At 43.1% G+C, this 15840-nt stretch overlaps 1 protein-coding gene and 1 long non-coding RNA gene across 2 annotated transcripts; both read left to right on the forward strand.

Annotated features, from left to right (window-relative positions):
* The first annotated feature begins 664 nt into the window (after nucleotides 1-664).
* On the forward strand, nucleotides 665-2177 carry LOC120902854. The gene is made up of 4 exons (XM_040311894.1): nucleotides 665-1069; nucleotides 1122-1207; nucleotides 1286-1438; nucleotides 1534-2177. The coding sequence occupies exons 1-4, from the start codon at nucleotides 1062-1064 to the stop codon at nucleotides 2151-2153; spliced, it is 867 nt and encodes a 288-aa protein (XP_040167828.1). The 5' UTR covers nucleotides 665-1061; the 3' UTR covers nucleotides 2154-2177.
* A 10050-nt stretch (nucleotides 2178-12227) lies between these two features.
* LOC120902332 lies at nucleotides 12228-12860 on the forward strand. Its single transcript, XR_005739405.1, has 2 exons — nucleotides 12228-12352; nucleotides 12518-12860. It is a non-coding gene; the product is annotated as an uncharacterized LOC120902332 (long non-coding RNA).
* Nucleotides 12861-15840: the final 2980 nt, after the last annotated feature.

Here is a 15840-nt window from a genome sequence, read left to right on the forward strand (position 1 = left end):
GAGCACGGTCTATTCGGGGCTTGAACCCATGACGGACATGTTGTTAAGTCGTACGAGATGACGACTGTACCACCAGACCGGCCCGATAATATATCAGACGAGCAATATTCCCATTTTATGTTTCTATTTTGTTCGATTACTCTACTATCATCAAAAGCGTACGAAGAGCATTGGCCAAAAGCAGGAAAAATGTTAAATCGTTTTGTAATGGACTACGAAACAAATTACGGACCAAACGGTTTAACCAGCAACGTACACAATCTTCAGCACGTTCTAGAAGATGTCCATTGACCAAAAATGTCAAATTTTTGACAGGATCGGATTTTGGATCGGATTGAATAGAAAATCCGATCTTCTGCCAGTGAGGCGAACCAATGATTGAGAAGTGAAGAGTGAGTAGTGGGATTCTCACGTGATAATGAAGGAAAGTGAGAAAAAACGAGGTGGATTGAAAGCAACGTAAAATTGCAGAATTGCCAACCGAAAAAAAGAATAAATATACCCAGGCTGCAAATGTCACATAAAAAGGCGCCTTTCCGCAGTCTTTCGGGCGCCCGTCCGGCTACGAAAAGGCGCCTTTATAACGATGCTTTAGGCAGTATTTGACAGAATTCGCACACCTCAATGTATATATGGCTTGGTTTTTGTGTGTGTTTCGTGATGATATGTCGCCCTCACACTGTCCAACAAAAAAAAAATTAAATAAAAATTAGCTGTCGTATGTTATTGCCTTTCTGAAATCCCTATGTGCACTCCCCCCTCTGCCCCACGTTTTTGCTCCCTGTACTTCCTGTAGTTGCCCTGCATCACCATTTCGTTCGTTGCTGCTGCCGTGTGATATTGTGTACAACCGGGTGTGTGTGTGTGTGTAGAGTTGTTTCGATGAGCATCTTTTTCATGGAAGGCTTTGTTGGTCCGCATCAGTGTTGAACTTCTTCCTGTTGAAATAGTTAGCATTTGCATAGCAGAGTTTGTGGTAACAGCTACGATATCCCCGAGGGAGGCCATCGTTTGTGTGGCAATAACAATGCACACTATACGCGAGCTGCACAATACGCAACATGGAGAAGTAAGTGCGTAAGAAGAATCGAGATGTACAAAACAATAACGCTTTTTTCTAGCATTTTTAGCGCAAAACGACCTAAGCTAACTTTGAAAATGATAGATGGGAAGTGTGTTATGGTGGCATCGAAACCACAAAATAATGGTGAGAATTTATGTTTGGTCGCTGACGCATCCTGCAATAGTATTATGAAATGTCACATTAAAAATGCTTTTATACCAGATTCAACGACTAGTGCTGCCAAACCGATTTTGCACGAGCAGTTGCTGCAAGAGCTAAATGCTCCGCTACATTCAGCCACGACTTTGGGTAATTCCAAAACGGCATCTTCTTGTTCCATCCCGAACATGCCAAACAAGCAAAAACAAGTACAATGTAAGTAAAAGCCAGTAGTTTTAGTAAATTCATAGTTTATCATACTAAACTAGCTCAAAACTCTAATATGGTTGTTTATATTGTTTAACTTTCAGATAAAGTATCAAGATCGCAATCAATCGGGACTCAAACGATGTCTGTTGTTGATGACAACTCGTGTCTGAGTATAATATTTAAAAAATTGACCGCAATTCAATACGAACAACAACAGACGAATAAAAAGCTAGTAGACATGGAAAAACAGATAAAGCTGATGCGTTCTGAGCTAGATATAGTAGCTGATCGAGTTGCTCCTAGCGTAGGGAATGTACGTGCAACTAGCTTTGAATTTGAGCCTGTTGGTACCAAAGACGAACTAGACGATCTGGAGCTTAAATTAGTAGACAACGATTTTAAAAATACGATGGAAGCATTTGTGGATGCCCGGCTACCAACAGATAGTGTGGATGCGCGGCTTCATGCAAGCATGGATATTCTTTTTAAAAGAGAGTTTGTGGTCAGTTGGTCTGGTATAGGTCATCCAAACCCAAAAATTCCTTTCAATAATTATAAAAATATATTAAAATTCTATAAATATATAGGCACATGTCAGGGACTTATCCCTACGGACCAGAAAATTAAAGAAGTTTTACAAAATAAGTTTAGGCATAGTAAGCAACGGTTAGAATTAGTAGGATTAGTGAAAACTTCGCATCATAGACATAAGAAGTATTAATCAGTTAGGAATAGTTTTAATAATGTTAATACTTATAAATGAACTATTAACGAATTTATGTACGTACTGAAAAAAATCGTTTTATTGAATTAAAACACATCATTTTAAAAAACGTGGTTGTTTTGTTTTAATAAACCAATGTATGTATCAAGGGAACAAAACTATTTTCATTTTCCTTAGACAATGGTACTACTACTAATTTACATTTTATATCCTGAAAACCTATTATAATATTTTCTTTTCGTAAATCGTTAATATTTCCGCGATGTATGTTCAAAAATTTAGAATTGAAAGGATAGTTGAAATCATCAATAGTCCTAGTTAGCTTTCTTGCTGTTAAGTCTACGGAAGACTGCTGTATATCTGCATTTACGAATTGACATACGCTACCCGATTTTGTTAAAAACCAAGAATTGCTACCATCATTCTTTATACAAAATCCTTGGCGCACATGAAGTGTAGTAATATTTCCTCTCCTATGAATCGTGGGATATTGTAGTTGTTTAATATATTTATCCGGTTTATAGGCTGCTCATTCTGCTATATGGTTTATTGTTTGTTCTAAACTTTTCGATCCACTTCGCAATGAATGTTTCATATGCTGAAGTTCGTTCCCAAAGTCATAAGAAGATATAAACCGAAGTATTCCAAAATCAATAACTTCTTGGTAAATATGCAAAAGGTTATGAACATTACTCGAAATATATTTTGGGCCGTAAATAATTCCGTACTGTTTGACGAACAGCTGTAGGAGAGTGTTTGCTAATGACCAATGCTCTTTGTATACTTCAGATGAAAAAATGTAATGCTGCAAAAATACAACATAAAATGATTGTATTGTTGTTCACTCAATGTTCCTCTGAGTACAACAACGGATGCGTAAAATAAGAAAGAGTTTAATTCAGTGCCTTTCCAATACTTGAGATCACGTAATGAACGGAACTTTCTGTGTATCTCTACAGGTAATTTGATATGCATCAACATTGCTGACATTTTGTTGATTTGTTCAGGAGATAACTTGTGCACCACACCAAATTTTCCACATATCCAGCCCATTAACAGACGTTTTGTAACTCCTAAATCAATTATATGCAATAAATCTGCAACTATTACTTGTTTTACAAGATCAAATTCGTCTAATAGAGATAATAGAGGAGAATCAAATTTGTGTTGTTTACCATACGAGCGCGACCTAAATCCTTCATTAGTGCGATCAGAACCAGCGATATCGGGAAATGCTACTCTTCCTCGGATACTCCTTCCCTCAGACACACATTTCAAGCAGCCATGTATACCGTTGAAGCTGACAACACCTACGAAAGAAGAATCATAAAGTTTTAATCACCTATGTACAGATATGTATAACTGTTTTGTATTACCTTTAATAAACGCCCGAGCTGGAGAATCAGCTATAATTGCGCGCAGTTCTATCTTAACCGTCTTATTATTGATCTGTGCTCCATTTTTCATGAGGAAGTTGATTTCATCAACAAAAGGACGAAGAAAGTGTTCGATGCTTACTGGTATTGTCGGACCACAATAAATAGCAGCTATCATTACAGGTAATTTTGGCATTTCATGAATGTTGAAAAGTATGGGCCAAAATTGAAGGTTGCTACTTTTGAATAGTGGTAATCCGTCGATCGATACGTTTATCAAAAGCGTCTTTTGGCAGCTTACAATTACTTGTTTTTCTAACAATTTCCATCACTTCCTCGATTGACTCATACGTTTGATTTCTCGATATGGCCCAGCGACGTAAAGCACCATGCATTGAGAATGCTTCGTTGTATTGTTCCAATGATTCCTCTTCATCTGAACTTTCCATGAGATAATCGATGACATGATCATCACTATCATTTTCCTCATCATGCGCACATTCCAGCGCTTCCTCATCGAGTAGTTTATAAATAACAGTGTATGTCGCGAATAAACTCTCTCTTCCAATTTTGCTGCACAACGAATAACTGCTGGTAAATATTAAAGGTTTGAAAGTTACACCGAAACGCGAAAAATAAATTATCCGAAATAGTGAGATTAAACATTGGTGCCGTGACCAGGATTAAGACGAATCTGGTTTTCTGAATCTTAATTATTCTCGCGATAATCACTGTTTGCGCGCGTGTAACTGTGCTTTAGTCACCTCACAATCGACCAAGTTCACTGTGTCTGCGAAATTTAGCGTTTTTTGTCAAACCGCACTATGACTGCTCCGATAAACGTTTTGTCGTCCAGAAGGACAGTTTTACTAGCAGTATTGGCTAAGCACGAACAGTTTTTGGCAGAATTTGACCCGGAACGGGATGCAATCGAAATCAACATTCGCATTGCAAAGGTCCAGAAGCTTTCCGTTGATTTGGAAGCAATTCAGGCCAAATTGGAAGATGCGGCGGCCACCGAGGAAGTGATAAGTCACAATGCCGCGTTACGAGACGATTTTGGCTCGCGTTTGATACGCCTTGAAGCCCATTTGAAGGCTAAACGTGTGCACGCTCCGCGATCCGCAAGCACAACACCAAACACTAACCCGTTGGCAGGTATAAAGCTTCCCACCATCTCACTTCCTGAGTTCGATGGTGATTACATGCAATGGCTCACGTATAGGGACACTTTTGAGGGATTAATTCACGAAAACATGGAACTACCACCGATACAAAAGTTTCATTATTTACGAGCTTCCGTGAAAGGCGAGGCCGCAAAGGTGATCGAAGCAATCACGATCAGCGCAGCCAATTACGAGCTAGCATGGCAAATGATCACCGAACGATACTCGAATGAGTATTTGTTAAAGAAACGGCATCTTCAAGTACTTTTTGGTATGGCCACCGTTAAGAAGGAGAGTGCATCAACCCTTCACCATCTTGTGGACGAGTTCGAACGTCACAAGAAAACGCTCAATCATCTAGGCGAAAAAACGGAGGCATGGAGCTGCTTGTTAGAACACTTAATGTGCACAAAATTGCCTACCTCCACATTAAGAGATTTGGAGGAAAATGCCTCAACTAGCCAAAATCCTAGTTACGAAGGATTAATCGCATTTTTACAGCGCCGTATGCGAGTGTTGGAAACCCTACAGGTAAACATTACCGAAGCTCCCCCTACCGTGAACCAAACGCACTACGCACATAAACATGCTCCGCCTATGCGCTTAGCAAGCTTTTCGTCAACATCACACGACACACGCACATGCCCTTTATGCCACTCCGATCACAATTTAACGAAATGCCCCCGTTTCATGCAAATGACACCGGAGGAACGGTACCGAAACACAATGACACTGAAATTGTGCTTGAATTGCTTGCTTGAATTGCTACGGAACAAGTTCTGCTTCAAACTGCACTAGTAAACATTGTTGATGCACATGGCATAATGCATCCTGCACGCGCACTTTTAGATAGTGCCTCCCAGCCAGATTTGATGAGTAGCAGTTTTGCTAACCGGCTAGGTATCAAATCGGGCACGGTCGATATCACGCTGATTGGTGCTGGTCAATCGTCCACCCCAGTGCGGAAATCGATGCGCACCACGGTATCATCTAGAGCGAGCCCTTATGCGATTAACGTTGAGTTTTTGATAGTCGAGAAGCTTATTGCTGACCTGCCTGCACATGATGTGCCCACCAGCGGCTGGAAATTACCGCCACATATCATATTCGCCGACCCCCATTTCGAGAAGTCGGCACCGATCGACATTATTCTCGGTGCCCGGCACTATCACACGTTCTTTGTAAGCGGGGCGCAATATAAAATGTCATCGAATCTACCAGTCCTGATGGAGAGCGTATTTGGCTGGGTCGTGAGTGGATCAGCATATACCTCTCAGCCAGCAACATCCAATACTTTTCACACTTCATCCGTGGTGTGTATGGTTTCACTAGAAGAATCAATAGAGCGTTTCTGGAAAGTAGAAGAACTACAGGTTAACGATGGCTATTCTCCTGAGGATCGCAAATGTGAGCAATTTTACAAGGATACAACACAGCGAGATGAAGCTGGTCGTTATATGGTATGCTTACCTAAACAAGCAGACTTCGATGATAAGCTTGGCCTTTCGAAGGCAGCAGCATTAAGGCGGTTTAGTTTGTTAGAAAGGAGGTTAGAACGAGATCCAAACGTAAAAGCGGCGTACCATGATTTCATGCGTGAGTATCTGGAGCTTGGGCACATGTCACGCATAAAAAATCTCTCCGACGACGAACGCGCGTATTATCTGCCTCACCATCCCGTGTTCAAAGCCGCTAGCTCCACAACAAAGGTTCGCGTGGTATTTGATGGTTCAGCTAAGACGTCCACCGGCTTTTCGCTAAACGAGGCGTTATGCGTCGGCCCTGTCGTGCAGGACGATCTGCTCGACATAATTTTACGCTTCCGCACATATAAGGTAGCCATTGTTGGAGATATTGCGAAAATGTATCGACAAGTATTGCTCCATCCTAACGACCGGAAATTTGTACGCATTTGCTTTCGATTTTCGCCTCACTCGCCAATCGAATATTTTGAGCTGAATACGGTTACTTATGGCTTAGCCCCCTCATCATTCTTGGCAACCAGAACATTGCTGCAGCTTGCAAACGATGAGGGCGCCTCTTGTCCCAATGCTGCAGCTGCTTTGAAAACTAACTTCTACGTTGACGATTTCATCGGTGGTGCTGATTCCATCGGAAATGCTCGCCAGTTGCGAATCGAGCTTTCTCAATTGCTCGCCAAAGGCGGCTTCGAGCTGCGAAAGTGGACATCCAATCAGCTCGAGGTGCTCGAGGTAAAGGCTCTTGGTGTTTCATGGGAGCCAGAGCATGACGTTTTATCCTTCGAATCCGCAATATCCAGTGATGTGTCCATTCCGACAAAGCGATCCATTCTATCCAACGTAGCTCGCATGTTCGATCCGCTGGGCCTGATCTCCCCGATTGTCATTCGGGCCAAGATGATGATGCAGGAATTATGGTTGCAGAAAGCTGGTTGGGACGAGTATGTTCCAGATACTATCTGTAAGCGATCCATTCTATCTATCTAATCCATTCTATTCTATTCTAAGAAATGGAAAACAATACAAGAGGATTGGCAACTCATCTCTAAATTCAAGGTTAGTCGTTATGCGCTTCTACCTGGTGCGCTTATTCAGCTACATACCTTCTGTGATGCATCGGAGGCAGCATATGGAGCCTGCATTTATGCGCGTTGTGAAGGCGAAGGTGGGCAGATTCGCATAACGTTGCTTTCTTCCAAATCGCGTGTGGCACCGCTCAAGCGCGTCACACTACCCCGCCTTGAACTATGCGCTGCTGTATTAGGAGCACACCTGCATCACCGAGTAAAGAAGGCGATGGGGATCAACGTTGCAGAATCTTTCTTTTGGTCGGATTCCACCATCACCTTAACCTGGATCAGCGCCACACCCAACAAATGGGCAACGTTTGTGGCTAACCGGGTATCTGAAGTACAGCATTACTCACACCCGCGGCAGTGGAGACATGTACCCGGCGCGTCTAATCCTGCTGACCTGGTTTCACGAGGCATGTCAGCCGCTGATTTCCTGAAAAGCAAACTGTAGAGCCTCGGTCCGGATTGGCTACCTTTGCCCGCTTCCATCTGGCTCAACTCTAACCCGGAACCAGCCAACGAAACGAATCTAGAGATTCGCCAGGTGAGTGCTGCCGTTGTAAACACAACCACTAATCACCCTTGGTTTGCGTTGTGTTCTAGCTACAAGCGATTGCTGCGTATCGTATCATACTGCATTCGCTTCACACGTAACGCTAAGGAAAAGGCACGCTCTCAGCGAACAGCAGCACAGCACCCCGCACCTTTAATCGTCACACCCGAGTACATGGAAACAGCAAACACTGTGTTAAGCCGCCTAGCACAGCAGGATTCATTTTCAGCTGAACACGGGCAGCTCAAAAAGGGAAACGAAGTCACGAGGCAATCACCTTTACGTGCACTAAGTCCATTCCTTGACGAACAAGGGATTATCCGTGTAGGTGGACGTTTACGACTATCTCAACTTCCCTACCAAGCGAAGCATCCTGTTTTGCTTCCCAAGAAACATCCGTTCGCGCAATTGATCGCAAAGTATCAACACGAGGAGCTTCGTCATGGAGGAGGAAGGCTGCTCTTATCTCGAATTCGCGAAGAGTTTTGGCCGTTAGATGGAAGGCATCTTGTTAAGCACATTGTGCAGAATTGTTTTCGGTGCATTCGACAGCGACCGACACTTGACCAGCAACAACTTGGACAGCTTCCAGCGCAGCGCATCACTCCCAGCCGGCCTTTTAGTGTTACTGGAGTGGATTACGCCGGTCCATTATTATTATTATTATTATTATTATTATTATTATTTATTCCGAAAGTTATCCAGCTGGCATAAGCTTACATAACATACTTATTTCTATAGTTAATGCTAAAGAACAGTGCTAACAAAAACGCATCAAAAAACATAACAAGTTTAACTGTCAATCAACCAAATAAAAATAAAGAAAACAACATAAACTGTGGAAGCGTCATATTAAGCTATGTAAAAAGGTCCGTAGATTGTTTAAGTTTGAGTTCAAGTCGACATTGTTTCCTAGCGAGTTATAAGCACTTAACATTTTTAATAAAGGATCGTTTGATCCAAAATTAGTCGATCTGAATTCTATGTTAAATAATGTCCTGGTTCTTAACATTCTACTGGGGGCCTGAAAGTTCAATTTACTCAGAATTGACGGGGCGTCTAAAGATCCGGTAACAAGTTTGTGTATAAATAAGCACTGTGCCGTCTTTCTTCTATGTTGCAGAGGTTCTAGTCCAAATAGCAGGCACCTTGTACGGTAAGAGGGACAAACAGAATTACGAGACCATGGGAGACGGTAAAACAATGAACGAGTGAGCTTACGTTGAACCGATTCTAGCCTATCTATTAAATATTGCTGTGTCGGAGTCCAAATAATACTAGCGAATTCTAAGGTAGGACGGACAATTGCACAATACAGAGCTTTTATACTGAATGGATCTTTGAAGTCTTTCGCAACACGCAAAATGAATCCTAACAAACGGAAGGCTTTTGAAAGTATTGCTTCATAGTGGTTCTGTAACGTAAGTCTGCTATCTAAATGGACGCCTAAATCGCGAATCACATTTTTACGCGGCACTGATCTATCATCAATTTTATAATCGTAAACAATGGGGGTTCTTTTTCTAGTGTAGGATATAACAGAGCATTTAGATATGTTGAGACGCATACAATTTGATTTACACCATGAGTTAAATCGAGTTAAGCAGTTTTGAAGGGTAAAACAATCGGTTTGATCTGATATCGGTAGAAACATTTTCAAATCATCTGCATAAAACAATTTTTCGCAATCTGGTATAACATAAATAACATCGTTTATGAAAATGTTAAAAAGAATAGGTCCGAGAATACTGCCTTGTGGAACCCCGGACGTGTTGGTGAATGGTGCAGATATAGAGGAGGAAATATTCACTGTTATATGCCTATCACTTAAATAACAGGAGAGCCAATGAACTAGCGCCCCATTTACTCCGTAGCTTGATAGTTTTGAAATTAGCATTGAGTGATTTACGGAGTCAAAGGCAGCACTGAAGTCGGTGTAGATTACGTCAACCTGTTTACCATTGTCCATTGCAGGATAGCAGGTGCTCAATAAAGAGAGAAGGTTTGTTTCAATTGAGCGGTTGGGTAGAAAGCAGTGCTGATCATTGGAGATTATATTTTTAAAACCACTTGATAGGTGTTTCGAAATGGTGATCTCAAAAATTTTGCTGACTGCACATAACATATAAATACCACGGTAATTACATATGTCATTTCTATTTCCATTTTTGTAAACCGGGAACATGAATGAAGATTTCCATGCTTGAGGGAAGCGTTTCTGCTGCAAAGACTTGTTGAACAATGTGGTCAAGACAGGAGTTAAAGCATCTCTGCAGCGTTTGAAAATAGCACTGGGTATAGCGTCAGGCCCAGTAGCGAATGAAAGCTTCAACTCGTTGATAGCCGAGGCAATGTCAGCTTCAGACAGAACAGGAAGAGGAATGTCGGCAGCATCAGGTATATGGTTGGACGTAGCAGCATTAGTGACTGATGGCGAGTTACTCACGTATGTTGATGAAAAGTAATCAGCAAATGCTTGACTGATTTCAACATTACCGGTGTACGATCTTCCGTTCAGAAGCATCATTGATGGAAGTCTGTTACTATCTCGTTTTTGTCGAGCAAAACTAAAAAACGTTCTTGGGTCCCTTTTAAATCGGTTTTCTATTTTTCTTACGTAGTTGGCGTAGGCTCGGCGATTAAATTTCTGGTACAGACGGGCAGCTTTAATAAATATTCTTCTATTGACCTCGTTCTTATGTTGACGGAACATTTTATGGAGTCTTTTTTTCTGTTTTCTCAAGTCTTTTAACCGTGAGATAGACCAGGGTGGCTTGGTTGGGGACCGATAACGAGGGACAAACTGATCGTAAAAGCTTGTGATTTTATTTGTAAACGACAAAATGTTTTGATTGAGATCCGGGTCTCTGGTGATATGGCTCCAGTCAACGTTGGTAAGGGCCGATGAGAGACCTATAAAATTCGTCTTTCGGAAGTTCCGACTCTGAATATTTGAAGTATGTTGTGGTGTTGTAGTGTGATTTGATTCAGAAAATAGGCGGAGAGCAATCACCGGGTGGTAGGAGTCTGGTTGAATCCAAGGGTCAAGAACGAGCTCCAACTTTAATAAGTGGTAAGGAATCCCATCATCAGCCAAAATAAGGTCCAGTATAGAACCATGGGGATTCATGTAGCAGTTTAGTTGAGACAGTCCTGCATAGTTAAATTCATCGAGGAGAACTGAACAGGAAGGATTAATCCGGGATTCCGATGTATTTAAAACTGCAACACTTTCATTGGTTGTGCTCCATACGAGCTGAGACTGATTGAAATCCCCCATAAGGATCATTGTATCATCGGTATATTTATCCCGCACACACCGAAGAGTGGAGCATAAAGCATTTATTGTGTGGGTGTCGTTGCAACGATCCGGTGCAAGGTAGATAGCACCAACTATAAGAGAATTCGTAGGGGTTCTCAATTGAATCCACAGACTCTCAGTTATGTTTGAAAGAGGAGTGCAAGGGCTAGAGGCAATTTTTTTTTTAACTGCAATAAGAACTCCCCCTCCTCTTGTCTTTGTACTATTAGTAGTGGAACGATCGGTACGGTAAACTGTGAAGCGGTTGTCGTCAAAAAGCATCGTCGAGGAAATAGCATCGTCGAGCCATGTTTCAGTTAAAACTATAACGTCATATTCTGATTCATAACTTGCTGCATATAAATCAGCTGTTTTAGTGCGTAGCCCACGCACATTTTGATAATATATCGAAAGTTCACTCAGGGGAGGCTGCGAGTGTGTGATCGTTGGGAGAGTGTCGGAGAGCGAAACAGTATGATGTTCGGTGTTCGGGTTGTTCTCTTCGGGTGTGAGAGCGTTCGGGACGATCTGTGATCTCATAGTCATACTGGTGAGTTGTATAGGGTATGTGGTGTAAAAAAATCGTTGATATTTTTATTACGGAACTCAAATTCGGCATATACGAAACCGCGGGGCCAAGTTGCAGGTGAAAGTGCTTTATTCTTAAGTGCATTTGGGAGACTGACCTTGAAGGAGATGAATCGAAGCGTTGCAGGATCACGATCACGGGGAAGTATTTTTTTACCATACAATTTTTATTTTCAAGGCGATTGGTAATAAAAGTTGTCATATCTTCTTCAGTAACGTGCGGTGCGATGTGAGTGACAAACATCCATACTCGGGGCTCAACATTTGGAACGAAGCCTTCAAACGATGAACTTGCATCAGTTGCTGCACCGGTAAGCAATGCGTTTCGATGATTAACGGAATGATTAGCCGAAGCTGCACTGTCAACACCGATTCTTCGTTGTGTTTGTTCGCGTGGTGAAGTAGATGAAAGAGTGTGAGTGATATTGCGTGTATGAGAACATCCAGGCAGCATTTCCGAAGAGATCGTGGTGTTGTGAATAGTTTTGACGGGATGGACAGGTTTAGTGTTCAGTTTAGTAGTGGAAGCCAATCTTTCGTTGAACTGTGAAGTGTTAGTGGCATGGTTCCTAGTGAGTGTGTGAGGATATTCGGAATAGTTTGTGCGTATTCGTAGATCAATCTCTGCAATCATTTCTCTCTTCAACTCATTTAGTAGGTGAGATATTTCGTTCTTCATCTCACTAATCGTTTCGATGAGGCGGGGTGCCTTCTCACCAAGAACCAAGCCATTATCGGAGTTGTTGTTGGTGCACATATTGCAAATCCAAACAATATTATTGCTATGAGAAACACTTTTTATGCTCGATTTTGGCATTTTCAGACACTTTGGATGGAAAGCCTGTTTGCACGAAGAGATGTTCAAGTTACCGCCACATATGATAACTGCTTCCTCGGTGTCCAGTGAGCAAATCCGGCAGTGAGTCATGGTGAATTGACGAGCAATAGCACGACGCAGAGCACGACAAAAACAGGAAATTATACCCGAAACAGACCGATTTTAATGCCACTAATCAAGTGTTACAGCACACCACTGCAGCCAACTCTTTACTTTCAGAATCCTCAAACTAGTGAATACTACAAGCGCGATCACAACAACGCAAATATTATCTGATTTGTACGGAGCAAACTCAAGCACGACCGTTCACCGCAAACGTCAAACGCAGGATGTTCTATACATAGATACATATATAGATTATACCTGAAGCCAGCCCATAAACGAGCCGCCCCGGGAAAATGCTACCTCTGCGTGTTTGTGTGTTTTTCCACTAAGGCCGTACACTTGAAGCTGGTAAGTGATCTAACTACTGCTGGTTTTTTAGCTGCATTACACAGATTCACAGCACGACGCGGTTTACCGGCACACATACATTCGGACAACGGGAAAAACTTCGAAGGCGCAGCGAGGGAGCTTCACGAGCTGTTCGAAATGTTTCGCGATGAACAGCAGCTACATCTAATTGTGACAGATTGCACTAACCGCGGCATCAATTGGCACTTCACCCCTCCCAAGGCACAATCGGCGGATTGTGGGAAGCAGCTGTGAAGACCGCCAAGCGACACCTTTTTCGGCAGTTAGGCAGCACGCGACTATCCTACAAAGGCTACACAACTGTCCTACATCAGATTGAGGCGGCGATGAACTCGCGTCCTCTCCTACCTATGTCAGACGACCCTAACGAGCTATCGGCACTTACCCCAGCGCATTTCCTCGTGGGCACATCGATGCATGCTGTTCCCGAGCCGAACTACACCCATCTTCGTTCCTGCACCCTCAGCGACTTGCAGAAGTGGCAAGTAATGGTGCAGCGCTTCTGGAAGCACTGGACGACGGAATACCTGCAAGAGATGCAACGTGATAACACCATGGCGAAGAGGAACGACAGCATCTTACCTGGCAGACTGGTCATCCTGAAGGATGATTTCCTCCCCCCAACCCGTTGGCCATTCGCACGTATCGTACATGTGCACACCGGAGACGACAAGCTGACACGGGTAGTAACACTGAAAACATCAAAAGGTATCGTAACTCGTCCGATAACAAAGATGTGTATCTTACCTGTGGCAGAGGCCGACGAGAGCACATGCACCTAATTTCTGTTTATTTTGATTGTTTTTGTTTTGTTTGTTGACTTGCGTCAAGGGGGGGAGGATGTTCAGGCACAGCCCTGTCACTTCATATCTTTCTTCGTTCAATTTCGAGTGTTCGGCTCGATCGAGTAGTTTATAAATAACAGTGTATGTCGCGAATAAACTCTCTCTTCCAATTTTGCTGCACAACGAATAACTGCTGGTAAATATTAAAGGTTTGAAAGTTACACCGAAACGCGGAAAATAAATTATCCGAAATAGTGAGATTGAACAATCAATGACTATACATTTGGGTCAAAAGATGAAAAATGATGAAACACAGTCCTTATTCAGATATAATGCATTTGTTGTAAAATAATCGATGTCTAATATTTTTTTCACGAAGATTTATATTCAATAATAAGAGTAAGGCCGCAAATACACGACGCGCGTTTCCGCGCCCGCGGAAACGCGTATAACAATCTAGCCATAGAAATGAAATGTCATTCGAACGCGCTACCGCGGAAACGCCCCGCTGCGCAAAGCGACGGAAGGCGTTATGCCGTTCTGAGAATTTTATCATGCCCTCTTTTTCTCTCCAACGCCAGAATTTGTCGAGCAGCTCGTCGAGCTGCCCGTCCCTGGCTCCGCCTCATTCCCCTCGCCTGAGCGCGCTGTCTAAGGTTTGGATGTGTTGGTGCGTCAGACGGCCAATCGCTGTCAGCCATCGTCCGTGCTCTTTCCCTTCCTAGCGCTATCTCATTCTCGCGTGTTGTCAATGCTCATGAGTTGCTGTGGCGCTTAAAAAACCGTTTATACACATTGCGGCGATGAAGTTGCATTTTCACATATCAAACCAAAAAAAGCGCAATGAGTTCAATTGCTGCAATGTAAAAATGACTACGGAATCGCTAGCTCACGCTGGAGGGTTTGCTGTGTAACGCGCAGAACCTTAATTCGCATTTACACGTTCAGCCCGGCGCTGATTTTCATCAACTTTTCTTTCCGCCGGCATCAAGAACGCAAGCTGATTATGATAGCGGCATCCTGGAAAGTTCACTGGCAGTCCCTGGGGCCTGCCATCGAACTAAACATGTTAAGCATTAAGCATAAATTTGTTATCCTAAACTTCTGTTGGGGGTGTTGGGGGTGGGGGGGGGGGCAAATGGTTCTCCAGCCATGGTGCCCCAACGACCATCTTTCCGGGGGCCCTTGTCGCTAATACTCTGTCCACTTGTAGACATACGGCATACTACAGACTAGCGATCTTCGGCGACCGCCTAGTCCGGCTACGGTTAGATCCGCCGCTGGTTCTTGACGGTGTTTTTTTTACTGTAGAGTGCATCCTTCCCCCTGCCTTCAGCGTATGCATCGGGCAGGAGACAGTGTGGCAGTATGCAAGTTGCACACTGGAGAGGAGCGGGCCCGTGGCACCGCCATCATTCCGCACATCTGCATGCCCGTCGTGGGTTCTAATCGCGTATGAACCGTCCGCCGTAGCAAGGGACTAGTCACCGGCTCAGGCTACGTGGTACTCAAGTCCTAAAACGGCCGGCATGATCGCGTTGGCTAGTACGCCATTAATAATAATAATAATAACAATAAAAAGAACTTAGCGTAGCAGTCCACACCCGGGTAAGAGTTTGTCTTGACTTTGTTGTAGCCGGGCTATCGCTGTGACGAGACAAATACACGGAATGCACTCGACCAAAACATGAACCTACCGATCCGAACCCATTCCAAGGCATTGCCGGTCAATCGTCGTCATGATAACTACTCCAAAGCCATCAGATTCTGGACGGACAGGTTCAGCACCATACGCGCACCGTAATAAACAAATCCAGAATCCTCTTTTGTATGAATTCAATTCAATATGTTGTTTCCACTTGCGTCAGCTAGCTGATTTAGAAATAAATGTGCAACATATCACACGCACGTTTGCTTAGATCGTGTGTCTTTTTAATACCCCCAACAGCAGAGCCGATCGCAAAGCTGCCAATGCCAATAGTTGTGTTGTCTCCCAGGTAGCGAGATCGAAAATGCATGGACTTTGTAGCCGCAGCGGATGAAAATGTA

Source organism: Anopheles arabiensis, chromosome 3 (assembly GCF_016920715.1).
Source record: "Anopheles arabiensis isolate DONGOLA chromosome 3, AaraD3, whole genome shotgun sequence".
In the NCBI taxonomy this organism is placed as follows: Eukaryota; Metazoa; Arthropoda; class Insecta; order Diptera; family Culicidae; genus Anopheles; species Anopheles arabiensis.

Bases quoted from the DNA above. Each gene is read 5' to 3' on its own strand.
- LOC120902854 (XM_040311894.1), top strand. The intron at 1,208-1,285 runs GTGAGAATTTAT...CTTTTATACCAG, and splicing joins ATCGAAACCACAAAATAATG to ATTCAACGACTAGTGCTGCC. The intron at 1,439-1,533 runs GTAAGTAAAAGC...TTTAACTTTCAG, and splicing joins CAAGCAAAAACAAGTACAAT to ATAAAGTATCAAGATCGCAA.